General features: G+C 60.0%; 1 protein-coding gene across 2 annotated transcripts in view; it reads left to right on the top strand.

The window, feature by feature from the left end:
• Positions 1-18,437, top strand: part of SMG6 (SMG6 nonsense mediated mRNA decay factor) — a 117,899-nt gene that overhangs the window by 92,059 nt on the left and 7,403 nt on the right. Inside the window, exons 14-16 of one of the 2 annotated variants that reach the window (XM_067309919.1) lie at positions 6,513-6,689; positions 9,840-9,986; positions 17,863-18,016. In XM_067309919.1, the coding sequence (XP_067166020.1) occupies positions 6,513-6,689; positions 9,840-9,986; positions 17,863-18,016 (478 nt within the window). Of the gene's footprint in view, positions 1-6,512; positions 6,690-9,836; positions 9,987-17,862; positions 18,017-18,437 lie in introns of both variants that reach the window. The other variant, XM_067309918.1, reaches the window with a different exon arrangement.

Genomic DNA, 18,437 nt, shown 5'->3' with positions numbered 1-18,437 from the left:
TAGATCAGTAAAAATTCAATCTGTATTCCTGCCCCACAGCCACTAGGTGCCAGTCAGGGCGAGAGAACTGGCCCCTGGCAGGCAGGCAGCTCTGGGGAGGGTTGTTAGCTTGGCACATCTGTGCAGAGATGCCCACTTCTGGGGAGGGGTTGTCGAGAGCAGACCCTAATCCCCAGAAGTGCTAGCGGCTTCCTCCGCGTCACTGATGTGTCTCACCTTTGTGTCCTACGGCTGTCAACAGCAACAAGTACCAGTGCCTTGAGTGCAGTTTGATGACCTGCAAGGTAAGAGTATGTGTAGGCCACCCGGGGCTTCCACAGAATGTATCTGACCTCTGATACTAAAAACTGGATACCTTGACTAGGATCTGCCATATCCCCAGCTTTGCACCTTTACCTCATCTGTGCTTCTCCTCTGCATCAGTGTGTGGGACAAGCAAGGCTGATTTTATCCTGGCAGACCGTGGTGGTGGTAGACAGTTGGACCCCGTTCCATCCTGTCTTCCAGTTTTAAAGGCCAGTCAAAGCCGTATCTGAGCTACGTATCTGGGGTTGGAAAGATGGAAGCATTTGGCAGGCTGTGAGCACATCTGCTCCGTTGACTCGGCTGAATCCATGGAGAGTGCAGCTGCTGGAGCCATGCCTCTCTGCAAGGCTCAGTACACCAGGAGAGATGTTTGGCCAAGACATTGCCTATGCTTTCTTTTTGAGGAGCTCCTATTTTTCAAAGAAATTGCTTCTCCAGCAATGGTAACAGGGAAGAGCAATTGGAACGGTGCTTCTGAGCTTCTCTGTCGTCCCTGGACGTTTTCTTGCGCACCTCACTCTGCTATGATGGAGCATCGGATATGGATGTGGTGCAGCCTTTCCCAATTTGTGTAGCCAGCTCCGGTCTCTGGTTCCTGCCTGGGCCTTCCCGTGCTGGCTCTGTGTCCCGCACAGTTCAGCACTGAGCTTTGTCAGAACCAGAGGTGCCCTGTGTGGGGCCTTGTGGCAGCTGCAGTTGCTGTCTCGGGTCGTGCCCAGAGGTGCACACATGGGAGAGCCTCTTCCACCGGGGCTGCTTGTGGGGTTAGTTGAGATGAGAAGTTTGCTAGTGTCAGCGCCCAGCTGCAGAAACCAGTGTTGAAATCCAGGTGTGAGTGTGTTGCTGCCCAGCCGTGACAGAGGCTTTAGCTGTGCCCGGGTGGCCAAACCACTCCAAACTGAATTTGGGGCCAGGGCAATGGACTCCCCTGGCCTCATCCTGGCCAGGGACCAAGCCCAGAGAAGCTGGGCCATTTTAGGTCCAGGGTTAAACCCAAATGCACTTTTGCGTGAGTTTGTGGGATTGAAACCCTGAAGGGATGACACCAAACCAGGCTCTTTCCTTTGCTCTCCTCCTACAGCTTGCTCTGCTCCCCTCTGCTCCTCCGAGCCGGCTCCCTAGGGACGGAGAAGGGGGTGCAGGGCATTTGGAGGCATTTAGCCGTGGCCTCAGTAAATCTTTTAATAGGATCAGTGCAAATGTTACAGCTGGGCCATGTAGACAGTTCGTGGTTTAAATCGTTTGGGGCTAACTTGGTTTAAGCATAAATCAGCTACTTCACTCCAACCAAGCCCTGTTTAAACTGATGTGGCAAAAACAGTGTTATCTCCATGCTGGATCAGGCTTTAGCTTGGCTCTGACTCCAGGTCCTGTCCCTTTCCCATCTCCGACTCTGGGATGGGATCTCTCCGTGCTATGACTCAAGCTTCTCCTGTCCTTTTCCCCTTCTGAATCCAGCTGTCGGGATGTGCTCGTGTCTCCCCCTCGCACACAGGAATGCTGCGCCGAGAGTGGCAGCCCGTCCTCCGAGTAAACCCTTCTGCAAAGCCGCCTGCCTGCTATTTGCTGGGGGGGGAGGCTAAGGCTTCGCGGGGAGAAGCTGCTGGGATCCCTCCCCGCGCCGCCGAAGGCAGCGGGCCTTGCCGGAGGTTGCTGCATTGCTGGCAGCGGGCGCTGGGTGGGGGCCGCCCGCTCCGGACCGAGTCCCTCGAGGTGGCCGGTCCCCGCCGCCGAGCGCGGTGCCGTGGCCAGCTGGCTGGGCCGCCGGAGGCTCTTTGAAGCGTGTGGCCTAGCTGAAGGAGCCTGCATTCCTGCCTCCCAGTTATTTGCTCTTTAGGGCGCTGCGTAAAATTAGCAAGTTGTAAAAGTTGATTGAAGGCGGCGGTGGGTGTGACAGCGATTTGCTTTGCTGCGGGAAAGCCGTGCGCCGAGCAGCGCAGCCGGCAGTGCCAAGGGGGCAGGCTGCCCCGTTGCCAGCACGGCCGGCCAGAGGGGCTGCCCCGTGGCTCTGCGTGCACGGCCCCGAGCGAGGCCACGGCTGCTTGCCGGCGGTCGCTCCATGAGTGCCAGCTGCAGGTGCCCCCAGACCCAGAGCAAGTCCCTTCCCTCCCCTTAAATCTCCTGGAAGACACATGCCGTCTTCAGGGCTGCGGCTGCTTGCGACCAGGGCTGGCCGGCCCCTGCGTAGGGCTTCAGCACCGGCTCATCTTGTTAAATAGCAGCACGCAGCATTCGTGGAAGCTTTTGCCTTTGCTTTATCTCAAAAGGTCTGTGGGGAAAAACAAGGCAAAGGCCATGGAGGGCACCAGCCCCAGAGCTGGGGTTAGACCTCAGGACCCTCCCGGGGACTCTGATCTCGGCCTTTCCGAGGTTTGTAGCGGGCAACACGAGGAGGGGTGTCCTGATAGCGTTCAAGCTGCAAAGTGGCTTTGAAACTACAACAGCTGGTACAGTTAATGCGCAGCCCACTGGGTCTTTACAGGCAGTTAGTGTGTGTTAATGTGTGTCCTGCTGTGTCGTAGTCAATGATTAGTATGTTAATGTATGACCTATGAATTAGCAGCCGGCGTGCTAATGCGCCTCTTCAGCGTGCCCTCGCCTGCCGCCAGCCCGGCTGTGGGTGGCTGGCGCGCGGGGTTGGTGGTTAGCGTGTCTGATCTAGCGTGAGATTAGAAACCTCTCTTCTCCGGGCCCAGCCGAAGCCGCCGCCGTTGCCGCCCCGCGCGCGGTCCCAGGGCGCGTGCCGCCGGGAGGCACCGCGGCGGCGAGGGCCTCCGCGATGCCTCGCTCGCTCCCAGCCCTGGGGAACTGAGCCCGGGTCACGTACGAGGGCACCAGACCACTTCAGCAATTCTCAGTTTCAGTTTTCCTTTGCGAGCGGCTGTGTGCGTGTCAGGCCTATTTTCACACCGAGCGGCTGCTCGAAGCCTGGCTTTCGGTTCCTGCTGTCTGACGGCGCGGCCGGGGGGAGGGCATGCGGGGCGGCGCGCTCCCCCCCTCGCCCGGGCCTCCGCTGCCCCGTCGCCCAACGCATCGCCGCCGTTTCCTTTGGTACGCGGCCTTTCTTTCCGGAGGATCGGATGCGGCTCCCAGAGCCCCGGCGGCGCTGCCGCGTTGCTGCCTGCTGCGGCATCCACGGGCCGGGAGAGCGGTGCGAGGCCGAGGGCGGCCCCGCGGCCCCGGGCATCCCGGCGCTGCTGCGGGCACTCGCGTTTCCATTCCGAAACAGGAAGTTTCTGACAAAGCAGGTTGCTGTGTGTCACGCGAGGCCCTGCTCCGCCGTTCTAGTGACCTGGGTGCCAGTCACAGGTCACTTGTTTCCCAGCGTCTCGGCGGCGGGGCTCCCCCGGGCCAGGGCCGGGCTGACTCCAGGAGCCGCCGGCTGGCGAGAGCCCGCCGCTCTGGCACGTCCTCCGGGAGCCGGGCTCCGTCCTGGGGCTGCACGTGACAGGGATGCACAGAGCATTTGCTCTTTCCCTGTTTTTCATTCATGTGGCCTGGAAAAATGTGTTCATGAGAAGTTACTGTGGCATTATGTCATGGGCCTTCGGCTGGGCTCTTTTCTTCCCAGCAGATGAGCTGAAGGCAGCACTGGGCTGCGCTGGCTTGGCAGGAACTCTGTTGTTTCCTAACTGTTTCTTTTTCAGGGGAGAAAGGAGTGAACCTTCCTGTCCTTATCCCCGGCCCAGCTGGGGGAAAGGAGCTCTTCTGCAATACGCCTGATCAGTCCCAATCCAGGAGTCTCTGACAGTCGAGATTTAAGCCTTTGCTGTGCAGACATCGCTGCACCGCAGCTGTGTCAGCACGCAGCCCTTCATGCGTAGATGCTACAGGAAAACACCGTGGATCCTAAACTAGATGCGGTTGCACTGAATGCTAGAGGTGCCCTGAGAAATCCCTCAGGAATGGTGTCAGGAAGGAGTGCCGATCTCTTCCCGCCTAGCCGGCCAGCACACAGGTCCCTGTCCCCTTCCCCTGCTGCTGTTTGCTGTGTGCTCGCGTCCCACTGCACGTGATTTCTCGCCTAGCTGCTCTCCCTCCTACAGCCCGGGTTCGAGCCCCTGTGCTGACCCACGCACATCCCTGCAGCTGCGCTCGCGGTGGAACGGGGCCTGCCCGGGCGCCTCGCTCCCCCAGCAGCCTGGGCACGAGGGAGCGGCAGATATTCGGGTGGAAAATCCCTGTGCTGAAGTCACACCGCCCGAGGCAGGCAGGGTTCCCGCAAGCCGGGCTCCGCGGCGTTAGCCAGCCTGGCTTTAAGTGAACCAGGCGGCGAGGTTTCCACCGCTTCCCCCGAGGCCTCTGCAGCCTGACCGCTCGCATGCGGGATGTTCCCTGCGGCAGTCATTCCCGCTCCACTCTCCTGCTTCCTCCTGGCTTTCCCCTTCACCACATCGTTCCTAGAGGAGAGCCAGGAGGATGGAAACGTTCCCTCTGTGACACTGGCTGGGGCTGCTCCTGCCTGGACGGCCCACGCAGCCGCGGGCCCTCCCGGGAAAGAGGGTTCCCGGCAGCCCGACCCGCTCCCCGGGCTTTGCTGGCTGCCGAGCCCTCGTCGCCCTTGCCTTTGCTCTTTTCCCAGCTCCTTCCCATACGGCGCCTTTCTGGGAGCACGACTGGAGGTCGGGGGTCCCTCGCTCCCTGCAACACTGGCTTATCGGAATTGCCCGGCTCGCGCCGCCTCTCGCCAGCAGCGCCGGCCTCCCAGGGGGAGGAAGGGGCTGGTTTTTCCTTCCCCTCGGTGTGGCGGCGCAGTCGCCGGGCTCCGAGAGGGACTGCCGCGAGCGGAGGCGAATCCGGCTCCTCTTATGTAAGGGTGCCTCGTGCAGGCAGTAGCTGGGGTGGGAGGTTGGAGGTCACGGGGGGGTCAGGTTTTCGACACGCACTGCAGAGACACGGCGGTTAAAATTAGCCCGCGGAGAGGAAACTGGCAGCGCTGTGGAAGAGCAGAAGTTTCCTCTCACGGCAGCCTGGTGCAGCGGAGCCGCGCCGCGGGCCGCTGCCAGCCCTGTGCGCACCCCGGCCCGGCCTGCCGTGCTGCTCGGGGCGCGCGCCGCGAGGGCGACGGGCCGCTCTCGGCCCAGCCGGGGCCGGGCCCGCGGCGGCAGCGGAGCACGGCGGGAGAAGAGGCGGCATCTCCTGCCTGGCATCCCGGCTGTCGAGGCTCTTGGTTGAGTCTCGGTGCAAGGTCTGGCCGCGACCCTGCCGACGTTCCCCTTTTCGGGCAGGGAGGCTCCGAGGCTGCTCCCCTCTGCGTGAGCGCAGCGAAACCGGAGCGGTTGGAGGAACTCGGGCAGCGGTGCGAACATGAACTTTGTCCCCATACTTTTTAGCACGTTTAGCCCCCGTTTGCTGACTTTCTCCCGATAAAAGCTCCTCCTTTTCGTGGGTGACACCCATCAACAGGAGGCATCAGAGGAGGAAGGTACAGGGGACCGGCAGGGAGGCCCAGGTGGAGGCCGGCACAGCGCAGGACGTGGCTGCCTGGACACCAGGCTCCCATGCTCTGGAAACTTCATCTGAGAGCCTCATAAATTGGATAATTACCCGAGTTATTGCGTTGCCTTCTGGCCGGATCAGTCCCAGCCTTCTTGGCTCCCCAGTTGGTTCGTGAGACCGGCCCGCAGGACGGGATGGGCTGGAGGTGGTGCTTGGCTTTTGCAAAATGCCCCCAGCTGCCGGCTCTGCGCTGCCGTATCCCTCCCCAGCAGCCGTCCGCCCGACCCCTCCTGCTTTCCCAAGGGGATTCTGATGATTTAGCTGAAACGAAACACTAAGACCGGCCGCATCATTTGCCTCATGCTTTAGCAGAACTTCCCCCGTCTCAGTGGGGCTGGGAAGGGGGCTGGCTGACCCCAGCAGCTGTGTGGCTCTGGGGACATGGTGAGGGCAGGCCAGGACCTGCTCCGTGAAAGCTGCAGCGATCGGCGCTGGGTATGGCTGGCCCTGCGCTCGCCTGCCTCCTTTTCCCTAGGGACGCCGGGCTACGAGGCACGGGCCGATCCCTCCCATCCCTGTTTAAAAGCAGAGGGGAACCCCCAGCCCGCACATCCCTGCAGTGTGCTGGGTGCTGGGCCGGGCTGTCTGCGCGCTGCTGGGCCCTACAGCCCCGCACTTTTCCCTCTGGCCATTGCCTGTCCGCCTCCCCTTTGCACTGACTTTGTTTTCCTTTCCCTCTCCTCAACCCCCTCGTCCTCACCCTGTAGGTTATTGCAGCCGACTGCAAGAGGGTCACAGTTCTGAAGTATTTCCTGGAAGCCCTTTGTGGACAAGAAGAGCCTTTGCTGGCATTCAAGGGTGGAAAATATGTGTCAGTGGCACCCGTCCCAGACGCCATGGGAAAGGAAATGGGAAGCCAAGAGGGAAAACAACTGGAAGATCAGGTACCGTGCGGGAAGAGCGCGCCTCGGTGAAGGAAGAATCACCCCTGTGGGGCCCAGCCTCTGCCTGCCCTGCAGCTCCCGCTATTTATAGCCGGTGTAGCTGCGTGTGCATTTTATGGGGGGGAGGAGGGGGGTAAATGGTGTACAGCCCTTGTCTCCTGAGTGTACTTTGCTCGTGCCCTTTCCTGCCAGTCCAACCCATGCGCCTCTATCTTGCGCGCTGCTATGAGTTCCAGATGCTGCTTTTTAATACTCGAAGGGGGGAGCGAGCTTTAATAACGTGCAGCGTTGCAGCCCTGGGAGAGGAGGTGGGCGAGGGGGTGTCAGGGTTCAGCCTCAGGATCAAGTTTATAGCCGTGGAGCTAGCTGCGGCAGAGGCCTGAGCTCCAGCCTCCAGCACACGTACAGGAAGAGCTGACATTGGCGCCCCGTCCCTCCCCTGCCTCTCACATCCTGATGTGATTAAGGAATTCAACTCTTGTTTTTCTGCCCTTGCTTGTTCCTGTAGGCCTTGCTTCACTCCAGGCTCCGTGTGTGTGTTTAAGGGCCCTGCCAACCGCTCTGCAGGTTGACTCTTTTCTTGTGTTTAATCTTGCAGTTTGAAAGGCCAGGGAAACAGTAGAGAAGGGCAGAGGCATTTGGAGCAGGGAGCTGGGTGGCCCGGCTCTGCCCAGGCTTGCTCCAGGCACCCCCCTCCCGGATGCGCGGAGGCGGGCGAGGGGATCATCCCATGCTGGCCACAGCACCTCGCCTCTCCCGGTGCTGGGTGGCCCGCGGTGTGTGTCCCCATGTGCCCCAAAACTGCTGACACTGGAAGAGTCCAGTAGCAAGAAGGTGCTTGGCACCCTCCTCACCACTCAGAGCCCTGGCAGATGGCTCCAGGGACAAATTTTAGGTGTTTTTTGTGTAGGGGCTCAAAGCAAAACTCCAAGCAGCGAGAGACATCTCTGTAAGGTAGGAAGACCTGGATCCCCTGTCCTCTTTTGGAGGCTGTGCAGAAAGTTTTCAGGCTGACCCCGCTGAAAGTGTGTGGTGTCTCGGGATCTTTGGGTTCCACCAGTGTCACAGACACGGACAGTCCTTCTCTCGAGCACTTGTTGGGTTGGGCCCTCCTGTTCGTGTTGTGAATGAACGCGAGGTGGAGGCCAGCTCCCCCCTGCCCAGTCCCTGCAGCCGCTGCTTAGCTGTGGGAACCTCTCTGTGAGCTCATTGCGTAACCCTGGAGCTTCCTCATTGGGGTCCGAGCACAAGAGAGCTTCCGACTTGCCAGCGTGACCACCCTGGAGCCTTGGCAAGCGTTTCTCAACTCAAAACACCGCAGCAGATCTGCATCTGACGTGCACTCCTCGCTGAGGCCCATGTGCATCTCTGTCCCCCTCACAGCATCCCCCCTGCTGTCCTGGGAGAAGGAAGTGAGCTTGAGGGCTCCGTCTTCCTCCTTCCCATGGCTAGCAAGTCACAAGGAGAGAAGAGTTGTTGGGTTCTGCGGCCAGGCGTGTGTGTGGGTCTGAGGGAAATGATTGAGTATACAGCCGTGGAGTGCTGGGATTGTTTAAATTAAGCCTGCAGTCTCCCTGCCCAAGTCCCTCGGGCGCTGCTGGTCCAGCTAACGTACTGCTGCAGCCTGAGCTGGGTCGGGAGTGCAGGAGTGCTCTCCTGTTCCTTCCCAGGGCTGGCCTTGTGCAGCATCCTTCCGCTGCAGCCCTCTTTGGGCTCAAAGCAGATCTTTCTGGGGGGGTCCTCCTGGGAACTCTTTCCAGCTCCATGCTTTTTTGCGGGGAAGGGAAATTGTTAATGGCAGGGGTTGGGAAGGCCCATGATCGCTTGCAATGGGAAACAGGGGGTTTGGTTGGGCCAAGGGGACTGTCTGGGTCAGCAGAAGATCTGGGTTCATGGGCAGCACATGTTTGTGGCCAGCTGCTGTCAGGCCACACATCAAGGAACAGGGACTTCTGGAATCCCAGGCAGGCTGGGACCCCTTAGGGAGAACAGTGAAGCTGGGAGGGATCTGGGTTGTGGTAGATCCCCAGCTGGACACCGGCCATCACCTCCCGCCCGCCCATGTCCTGGGGATTTGGACACTTAGGGACAGGCCAGCGCTGAATTCACCTGGTGCAGGAGCAGCATGGTCTGTTCTGGGGTCTCCAGCTGAGGCAGTGCAGGCAAAATGCGAAGGGACTGGAGACCTCCCAGTGGGGAGAGCCAAGGGAAGGTCACTGCATGCAGTTTATCTAGGAGGGGGTGAAGATGTAACATGGTCCAGAAGCACCTGTGCAGTTAGGAGGTTGGAGAAACAGGACCCTTAAGTTTAGCAAATACAAGGTTCCTGACCAGAAGCAGCACGACAAAGGCAAGCTAGAAGTAGGATGCAAATATTAACAGAGGAAGTAATTAACTGTTGAAATGACTGACCTCGAGACGTAGCGGATTCTCCATCATGTGGGATTTTTAAATCAAGATTGAGTGTCTCTTTCTAAAACATCTGTTCCAGCTCAGCTTGAAGTTTTGGGGTGTGTGCAGGAATCTCTCTGGCCTATTCTGAGATCAAAACGGAGAACTGGAATTGGCTCTTTGCTCTCCTGAGTTCATGGATCTGAGCTTCCTGTCAAGATGATCAGCTTGCATGTCTAGCCTCTAATGAGGCAGCGGTATCGCAGCAGCATTGTAAAACCCTGGGTGCAGACAAGTGAAGAGAAACAGCCTTTGCTCCTGGGGATGTACAGTCTAAACAGACAGGCAAAGCAGAGAAACAGGGAAACACCGTGCTCCCCATTTTACAGAAGTGAAGCCTATAAAGCATCAGTGACTTGCCCAAGGCTGTGGAAAGAGTTTTCCACAGCTAGGAAGAGTTTGGTTTCAGAACAGGGCTCTGAGCAGGGCTGTCCCTCCCCTGCCTGGTCGCTGGCCTCCCTAGCCCATTACCTTGTGTCTCACCTTGTCACTACCTGAATGTTGACTATTTATTTATTTTGCTTGCTTCTTTTGGATGTTTAGAAATAGTCACCCATCAGCAAGTGGGAATGGGCAGCCATGCACAGCAGGGATTTGTCTGCTGGAAGGGGAAGAAGAGCATGAGCATAGTCCCTGCCATCGGCATCCTTTACAGTTACTTCTCTCTTGTTTTTGTCTTTATGTATTTCCTGGAAGAAGGAAGATGATGTGCTGATTGAGGCATTTGAAGATGATTCTGAGGCTGAAGGCAGCGGTGGAGAGTTTGACATCAAGGAACTCAGAGCCAAGAAGCAAGCACTGGCCAGGAAAGTAGCTGAGCAGCAGCGTCGTCAAGACAAGATTCAGGTAGGATGGGATGTGCAGCTGCAGCGAGCGAGTCCATCAGGCTGTCTGGCTGAGGAGCTCCTATACTTTTGTACATGGCCTTATTGTGTCTCACTCTGTTGGTGGTGCTCAGGTGTTTCCTTGCCGTGCTTCAGGAATGGTGGCCTCTGGGAATGTCACATAGCACCTTTCGCTTCCCAGGGGTAGGTGCCCCAAGCTGCCTCTGTGAAACCCAGCAGCAGACTTAGCTTTAGCTTCAGTGTACAGGGTCAAATGAGTGTTGCTCTACCACCCCCAGAGTGGTACCCTTACCCTGGGGTAAGACCTGTCCTTGCAGGCCCTGAGCTGAATGTGTCGGGGACTCCCAGGGGCCCTCTTGAAGGTGGGCATCCCTTCTCCATGGAGCTGTCAGCACGCCAGGGAGCCCTCAGAGGCGAGTGCCTTTGCTGACAGCTCTAACATGGCATCGACCCGGCAGCAAACTGTCCCTCTGGCTGCGGCGCAGGCACTGTGGCAGTGAGGCCGGGTGAGAAATCAGCTTTCCTGTGCAGCAGGGCACAGGCAGACAGGGAGAGGGTGGGACGTGAACAGCAGAGTTCACGTGGGAGCCAGAGGCAGGAAAAATAGTCTGTGAACTGCTCTTGCAGTCGTAGCGCTGCCTGCGGAGTGTGTTCTACTGTTGCCATCACTATGGGGGGAAAAAAAGGGATACAGGTGATCCTGCCCTGGCCCCGGCCCGATCTTAGGATGTTTCCTGGTGGGAACTGGTGCAATAAACTGGTCGTGCTGGGAGCGGATGCCTGGCGGTGCACACTGTTGCTTTAAGAGCAGACTCATGCATGGCTGTTGGCTGCCTTGCTTGCTCTCAACCCCTCTTCCTCCAGCCTCGCAGCCCAGATGAGGATTTCTCAGCAGAGGAAAATTCTCCCTGGCTCCCCTCCCCCTCACCTCCGCCCTCTCTAATGCCCAGGGCCCTTCACTTCCATAATTCTTCATTTTCCAGCCTTGAACGTAAGCCAGACACATCTGTCTGGCCATATGCGTGAACTCTACAGTGTGTGCCGAGGTGGTTGTAAAACAGGGCTGCTGAAGGCCCTACTGGGAGAGCGCGCACATGTGTACCCTCCGGCTATTGGCGCTGGGCCCAGAACCACTGCGCTTCACTTTTCCAAACCCACCCCAACCTTTCAGATTTCGCCTTTTCTTTCTTCATTTGAATTTTGAGAAATTCATATCAAGGCAAAGGTATAAATTGTGCCGGGAGGGAGGGGCCGCCCCCGCAAGCAAGTCCATTATTGTTGGCAGGTACCTGGGTCACATTAATACAATAAGGAAGAAAGCAGCAGTGAACGAGTGAGAGATTGGAGAGATGGGCTGTAAATTAAAGCGGCCTGAAGCCTTCCAGCCTCCCAGGGTTGTTAAGCGGGAGGTGTAAGTAAATTCCCCACTTCCCACTGCCTTGTACAGACACAGCAAACAGGAACTGCACATGTTCAGGGAGGGCAGTGTGTGCAGATCCCAGCGCCGGCGACTAGCCCAGCTGCAGCAGGGCCCCCGGGATCGCCGCTGCCCATTCTGCGGGGAGAGTGGGGGCTGCCTGATGTGTCAGGGGCTTTCTCCCTGGCGTGCTCCTCCCTTCCTCCTGAGCTGTGCTGGGGCCGGGGCTCGCAGGCGGATAGAGGTCAAAATGAGGGTGTGGGCAGCTTCAGGGGCTGCACAGCTGAGAGCTGAGGTGCAGTTGGAGCCTGAACGTACGGGGTGGAGGAGAAGTCCTTGGGGCTTCGGTAAAGTCATCCAGTCCGAAGCTAGCTGGGAACAGCCTGGAGCAGAACATGTGTGCAGGCCCCGCTCCTCTCCCTGCCCTGGTACTGACCACGCAGCCGGAGCCAGAGAAGCGGAAGGGCTCAGAGAGAAAGCGCTGCTAGGTCCTGGGGCGGCTGTGTCGGAGCCAGCTCAGCACTGCATCTCCTTGAACTTCCCTATCTTGACCTGTGGCTTTCTGATCTTAAGAGATTTTGTGCTTGGGCACTGTTTCCTGGGACCCGGGGTCATTCTGCCTTCTCTGTTTCATCCCATTTCTCTAGTTCAGTGCTAATCTGTGGAGTTCAAACATCAGTTGCTTTCTGAGTTCCCCCTTCATTACTCTGGGAACAAGCTGCAGCTCCACAAAGTCATCTGTGTCCAGCAGATATGGCTTCTGTCTTACCACAGCTTAGAGCCTCGGCTCTCCCTGTGCGGCCACATGGTTGTGCCTGTGTTGTGATGGGTACTCGGGCCCAGAGAGCCCAGGTGCCTTGGCTGCCTCCCATGGAGACTGTGGTAAAGTGGGCAGTGACCCAGGGTTCAGGGTGTGCCTTCATCTCTTGGCCTTTCATTTTCTTTTTCTGTGTTTTAAGGCTCTCAGCCAAGTTTTCCCTGCTCCCTCTGTTGGCAGGGTTAGACGTGCCCCAGGGGAGCATGATGTGGCCTCACCTGGGCCTTGTGGAGTTGTGCTCCCTCTGCCTGCTTGGGACAGGAGTCCCCGACCTCACTGTGTTCCCGTCTCTTTGCTATTGCAAGCCCCAGCCTGGTGTTTGGCTGGCTCCTGCCCCTTCGACTATCCTGCCATTCCTGCCTCCAGGTCTTCCCCTGCTCAGAGACTGGTGTTGGGTTGGCTTCCCCCAGCTAAATTCATTTTCTTCTTCCCAGCAGGTTTCCTTGCACTATCTTCCTTTCTTTGCCATGCTCCCTGCCTCTTGCTGCCCAGCTCTTGCTGCTGATGGAGATCATCCACTTGATGCTTGTCCCAATTCGCTGCTGCTCTTCCATCACTTGCCTTTGCTCTGCGTTTGGGACTGGCACCCCAGCCAGGCCCAGAGGGTGGGAACGTGGCTTCTGCTCTGTCTCCTGGCTGCTGTCCCTGTCCCGTCGGCCTCTGCTGCAAGCAAACGGGTCCTGGTCTTCCTTCTGGTAGGCAGAGACTCCCCAGATTCACACAGGGGCTGGCGTTTCGCAGCCTGGGCTCATCTCCCTGCTTGCCTACCTTGTGTCCCCTGGCAGGGGAAGCCCTGCTTGTCCACCGTGTCACAGCTCCCAGCCACAGCAAACGCTGTGGTCACACTTAGGGCAGCCTCGAAGGGGGGTTGTCCTTCATTGCACTCCTTGGGTCACTGCCCTGGCTTGGGTGCACGTAGGGCTGTTGCTCAAACTGATGGGGAAGTTCAGGTCTGGGCAGAGTAAATGGGGGTGGCAGACGGTTTGTTCCTTTCCCCGCAGTCAGCACCGACTGCAAAGAGAGCGGGAGAGCTCAGCTCAATTCCTCTGCAGGAGCTTCGACCCCAAAGCCACCACGCCAAGTGGGGGCAGATAGGCTGGAGTGGATTCAGATCTCAGCCGCTTGCTTCCTTCAGCAGCCCTTTGCTGCCTGGCCCCGGCTTTAGGGTTTGCCGCTCTCCCTGGCGGTCCTGCACCGTCTCCTCTGCTGCGTGCACCGCTGCCAACCTGTCCGTGCCCTTATCGCCTACCCAGGCTGACACAGAGCCACATTTCACCCCCTGCCGCAGGCTGGGGACGGCAGCACTGCGTCCGGGTGAGCTGAAAGGCCAGGCATGGGCACGGGTGCTGCCCAAATGTTTGGAAGGGCGAGAGGCAGGTGGACAAGAGGGGGAGGCGGCTCTGGAGCTGCCAGGCTGGCGCAGGGCTGTGTCCCCCGCCAGCGCCCGGTGCTGCCCCTGCCCGCGGCTCCCCCGCCGCTTGGCCAGGCCCTTGGTCCATGCTGTTCAGAGTCCCCTGTCCTTTGTGCCGCTGCTGTGCGCTGGGAGCGGTCGAGTTTCCTGAGCGGTTGAAAACATCCCACCTGAAACATAACAGGCTCTTCCTCTGGATGCTGCTATTGTTTTGCTCAGCATTACAGAAGCAGCTTAACCGGGCGGCCAATGATGACATGTCTTCCCAAAATAGCCGCGCTCCTGTCCCTTCTGAGCCCACGGAACGGCCGCCCCCTTAAGATGCAGCCGCTCCTTTGTGGCGGGAGTGTGAGTAACTCGCTAAATATAGCCGTATCCCATTCACGCTCTCCTCTGCGCGGAGGAACAATGCCGCGGGCGCACACGCGCTGACACGCACCTGCCTGGGAGCGGGTGCCTGCTGGCTGCGGAAGACGCACACCCACCCACGGCGGCTCCGCCACGGCGGCGGCCCCGGCTTGCTACCAGGCACGGGGCACGTTTACTCCTGAGGAAGACGCTGCAGACGAACCTTGGAAGGAGGAAACCCTCGAGCAGAGGCTAGAAAGGCATTGTTCTCGGCCCTGGAAAATCCGCCTCCGATCCCCGCGGAGCATGCGGAGCTGGGACGGGCAGCGGCGCCGGGTTTCCCCGCTGCTGGAGAGCAGATCGGTGGCCCAGAGCTGCTCGGGGCAGAAGAGGTGGTGGCAGATGGTGACACCTCGCAGGGTGGCCTGACCCCATAAGACCTGTCCCAAAGGTGGCAGGGCGCTGGTCTCCGCGGGGTTCGGCTCGAGGCCCCTCTGCCAGCCCGGCACCGTGGCACTTGGCCTCGGGCTGATTTGTTGCCCACGGCTGTCCTGCTAGCACCCGCGCTGCTCGTGGCGGCGACCCTCAGGTCTCTGCCGTGGCGGTCTGCAGAAAATAGAGCCTCGTGGCCTGGCTCTGGTGGGGGCCAGTCCCCTTCCCAAACTGGAAGTCCTTGGCCGGGCAGCAGCTTCCGGGGAATCCCCCAGGTGATTCCAGCTGATGGATGAGCTGGGAATTTGGGACTGTGCGCGCAGGAGTGTCTGATCTCAGTGCTGCCACCAGCTGGGGCAGCGGAGGGAGCCACCTCCGGCTCCTGCCGAGCTCCTGGGAGAAGCCCCTGGCGCCCGGCATGCCGGGCAGGGGCCGGGGGCTGCCGGCGGCAGCAGCTTTCGCTGCTGCAGCTCGCAGGTGCCTCGGGCCTGGAGAAGTGGAGCCGGCCAGCCCCAAGGGGAGCAGGAGCTGCCTGCCTTAGAGGTCCCCTGCCACGTGCCAGCGCTGCTGGGTCGCTCTGCCATGGAGCTGCGGAGCAGGTTTAACCCCCATCAGGGCTAAAATCTGGCCATCTTGCAGGGTTTGAACCCTGGGGCGAGGCCGTACGTCTGCTGTTTGATCCCCGCCGCTCTTGCGGGGGTTTCCTCCAAACCCCACCTGTGCGCAGGCCACCATCCCCATCCTAGCAATGGGGAAACTGAGGCACGGAAGGGGGGCGTGCTGGCGGGTCGACCCCGGAGTCATGCCGTGGCTCCGGAGCGGAGGCCTCCCCGGAGGCAGGCGGCCCGAGTCTTGGCCCCGCGTGCCCCCCCCACCCCCCTTCAGCGCCGCGGGGCCACTCGCGGGCCCCGAGGACCGGCTGAAGGGTTAACGCGGCGCTCGCCTCCCCGGCCTGCACATGGGCTCCCTTTCATCTCTGGCGCGGGGCCAGCGCGAGTCCGTATGAATCACAGGCCACTCCCCTCCCCCCCGAACCCCTTGGCCAGAGGCTTCTGCAGCCTTTTACTCACACAAACAAAAATAAATCTCGCTGCCGGCCTCTGAACTCTGCAAAGGCGAGTTTCCCTCTGGCTCCCCGAGCGGCCCGGAGCTGTGCGAGGGGACTTGGCACGCTCCCCGCCGACCTCGCTCTTTCACTCCCGGCGCATCCTGTGTCCTTCTCTCACCGGGCGGCCCGGGGAGCGGAATGGGACGTGACGACCGGCACAGGCGTCGCTCACAGCTGCCAGGAATCGGCCGGGTACGGCCCGCGAACGCCGCCGGGGCAAATGCCGCGCACGAGGGACCTGCCCCGGGGTCGCGCCCGGATCGCGGCCCCCGCCGTCACCTGCGGCTCCCCGCGGCCCGCGGGCGTGCGGGTAGGTGATCTCCCCGCTCGCGAGGCCGCCGGTATGGGCTGGTGTCAAGGATCCGCGCTGGGGCGTAGACGGGGTCTCCTTGCTCACATAGGACCGTCTTTGCCCATCAGAGGCTGCTCTCCGCTGGGACCCGTCGTTTTGCTCACCCTTCCTGCGAGGTCCGAGCCGTTCAGCTTGGTGGCTGCGTGGGGGACGACGTGCTGCCTCGCTTCGGCTCTCTGCTTTGGCCGCGGGGCCCTTCTCCGCGGCAGGTCGATGTTAGCAGGGCCCCAGCGCTGGCAGGAACATCTCACCCTGCACCCACTGGGGTGAAACCCTGCCTGAAGCTGTCCTTACTGCCCGCGGACGCTGCAAGGAGGCAGGGCAGCTCCATGCCTCCAAACCGTCTCCTGGCCGAACTTCCAGTGCCACCGGGGCGAGCAGAGCCCTCCCTGGCCCTCGAGTCACCGTGAGCCCAGGCTGGAAGGTGGCAGAGTGCCTGCAGAGACGGTACCAGCGCGTGCAGGAGCAGAGATGCTGTGCCAGCATCGCCAGCCCTGCGATGGTAGATAGAGCGGTGTCCGTGAGTCTGGCTAGCACCACGTGGCTCAGGCCGGCCCGTCACCAGCATGGAGCAGATGGGACACGGTGTACTTTCCCCACTGCACATCTGCCTTTCTGGGTCCGTGGGAACTGCGTCCCCAGGACCGGCACTGCCAGGAAGAGGGTGTGAGGCACACGGTGAAGGCTATGGTTGCTGACTTGTCTGGAGACACTTGTGGGAGGTGGCATCATCAGGACGTCTTGATTTAAAGCCAGATGACAACACTTGGGTTAAAAACCACTTATTTCCGTGACCGCTGCTGGCCGGTGCAGCTCATCGTTCTAGGGCGCCTTTGAGGCTTTGGCATGATGGCAGGAGGGTTTGGACCCTTACTGGGGTGGGGGGGGGAACTTCGTGTTGCATTGGGCAGAGTGGGGTTGGCAGAAAGGGCTGAGCTGGGCTTCCCTCCTGTCCCTGGGGCGCTTCTTGCGGGCCCAAGCCCGGTGTCGCAAGGGTTTGCATGGTGGACATGCTCCATAGCAGTGCTGCTGTGCTCCATGGGTGACCAGTTCCTATTAGAGGCAACAAACATCAGCAAGTCCAGGGAAGCTATTTTTAAGTAGAGGAAGCACTAGAATAGCATCCTGAGTTTTTTAAGCCTCTGGCTTACTAAAGAGCCCAAGTCCTTCGATAGCATCTAAAGTAATATGTGAGCTCCTGGGTCTCTTTTTGGCAACAAGCATTATCTGAAGGTCTGGGTACAACCCTGGAGGGTTGCTAGTAAAGCCCAGCAGACCCTCCCCATGTGTGTGAAGCCCTCTGGCCTCCTGTGGGTGCGTAGGGCTCAGTCAAGGACAGTGCTTTGGGTTTCCAGGACTGGAATCCACCTGGCTTCCCAGCTGGATGTAGTCGGAAAAGGCACGGCATGTGCAAGACCTGGTGCAGCAGCGAACGAGATGCTTGCAGCCGAGCATCCCCTCCCCATAGACCTCTCCTCCTGCTGCCTGCTCAGGGGTCTGTCTTAGGATGCTTTTGGCATGACTTATGTGTCCCAAACTGGTTTGTTTTCACGGGGGAGCTTGTCACCTTGAGCCGTTACCCTCTGGAGTCCCAGAATCTCCCTCCTCCACCCCCGCTTTCTCCCCTCTGTTTTGTGTTAGGGTAGGGCCAGTGGCACCGGTGCAGATCGGTCCTGGCAACCACCAGTCCCACAAATGGGACAATTCCTGAAACACCTCCATTTGCAAGGCTGGTGTCAGCCAGTTTTCCCCGGGGCCTGGGCAGGGCTGCGTTTTCCTGGGAGAGCGCTCCTTGGAGGCCATCGCCATGCCGCTCGCGCAGTCAGTGCTCAGGGTGCGCAGGTGGGTTGGGCACAGCCTCCTGCCGGCCCCTGGGCACCATGTCCTCACTGTGGGGAACAGGCGCAGCAGCCAGGCTTGTCCTCTGCTCTCGGGGTCCACAGTTCATAGGGCCGATGTCCTGCTTGCTCACCCTCTGTCCTTCTCCTTCAGGCCGTGCTGAAAGACCAGAGTCAAGTGAGGCAGATGGAGCTGGAGATCAGACCCGTCTTCCTGGTCCCGGACACCAATGGCTTCATCGACCACCTCAGCAGCTTGGCAACGCTGCTGGAGTGCAGGAAGTTCATCCTGGTGGTGCCCCTGATCGGTGAGTGGGGCCAGCGCAAGGCGTGGGTTCCCCTCTCCCCCCCGGCGCGGGCCGTCCCGCCGTGCTGGAGCCCTCTCTCCCTGGCCCCGCGAGCCCCCAGCGCTTGTGTGGTCCGGAGCCGGCCGGCTGGCTGGCAGCAGAGGTGGGGTGGCGTCTGCCGTGCCGAGCCGGCAGATGAGCTGGGCCTGGGCATGAGCCGCTTGCTTTTGCTCGATGGAGCTGTGGGTTTTCTCCAGCAGCGGCAGCGTTCCTCCGGCCCGTGTCATGCTTCTCCTTCCCTGCCAGCTTTCTGCCCGTGGCGCGAAACGGGCTCCTCTCCTGTGCTGCATTTGGGGGTGCCAGGGGCTGTGAGAGGCAGACGGGTGTTAAATGGGATTTGGAGGGAATTTTGGAGGGAGCAAGGAGGAGGAATTGTTAAACA

Source organism: Apteryx mantelli, chromosome 22 (assembly GCF_036417845.1).
Source record: "Apteryx mantelli isolate bAptMan1 chromosome 22, bAptMan1.hap1, whole genome shotgun sequence".
NCBI lineage: Eukaryota > Metazoa > Chordata > Aves > Apterygiformes > Apterygidae > Apteryx > Apteryx mantelli.
Note: the sequence above shows the minus strand (reverse complement) of the source record. Positions and strands in the feature narration are given on the sequence as shown.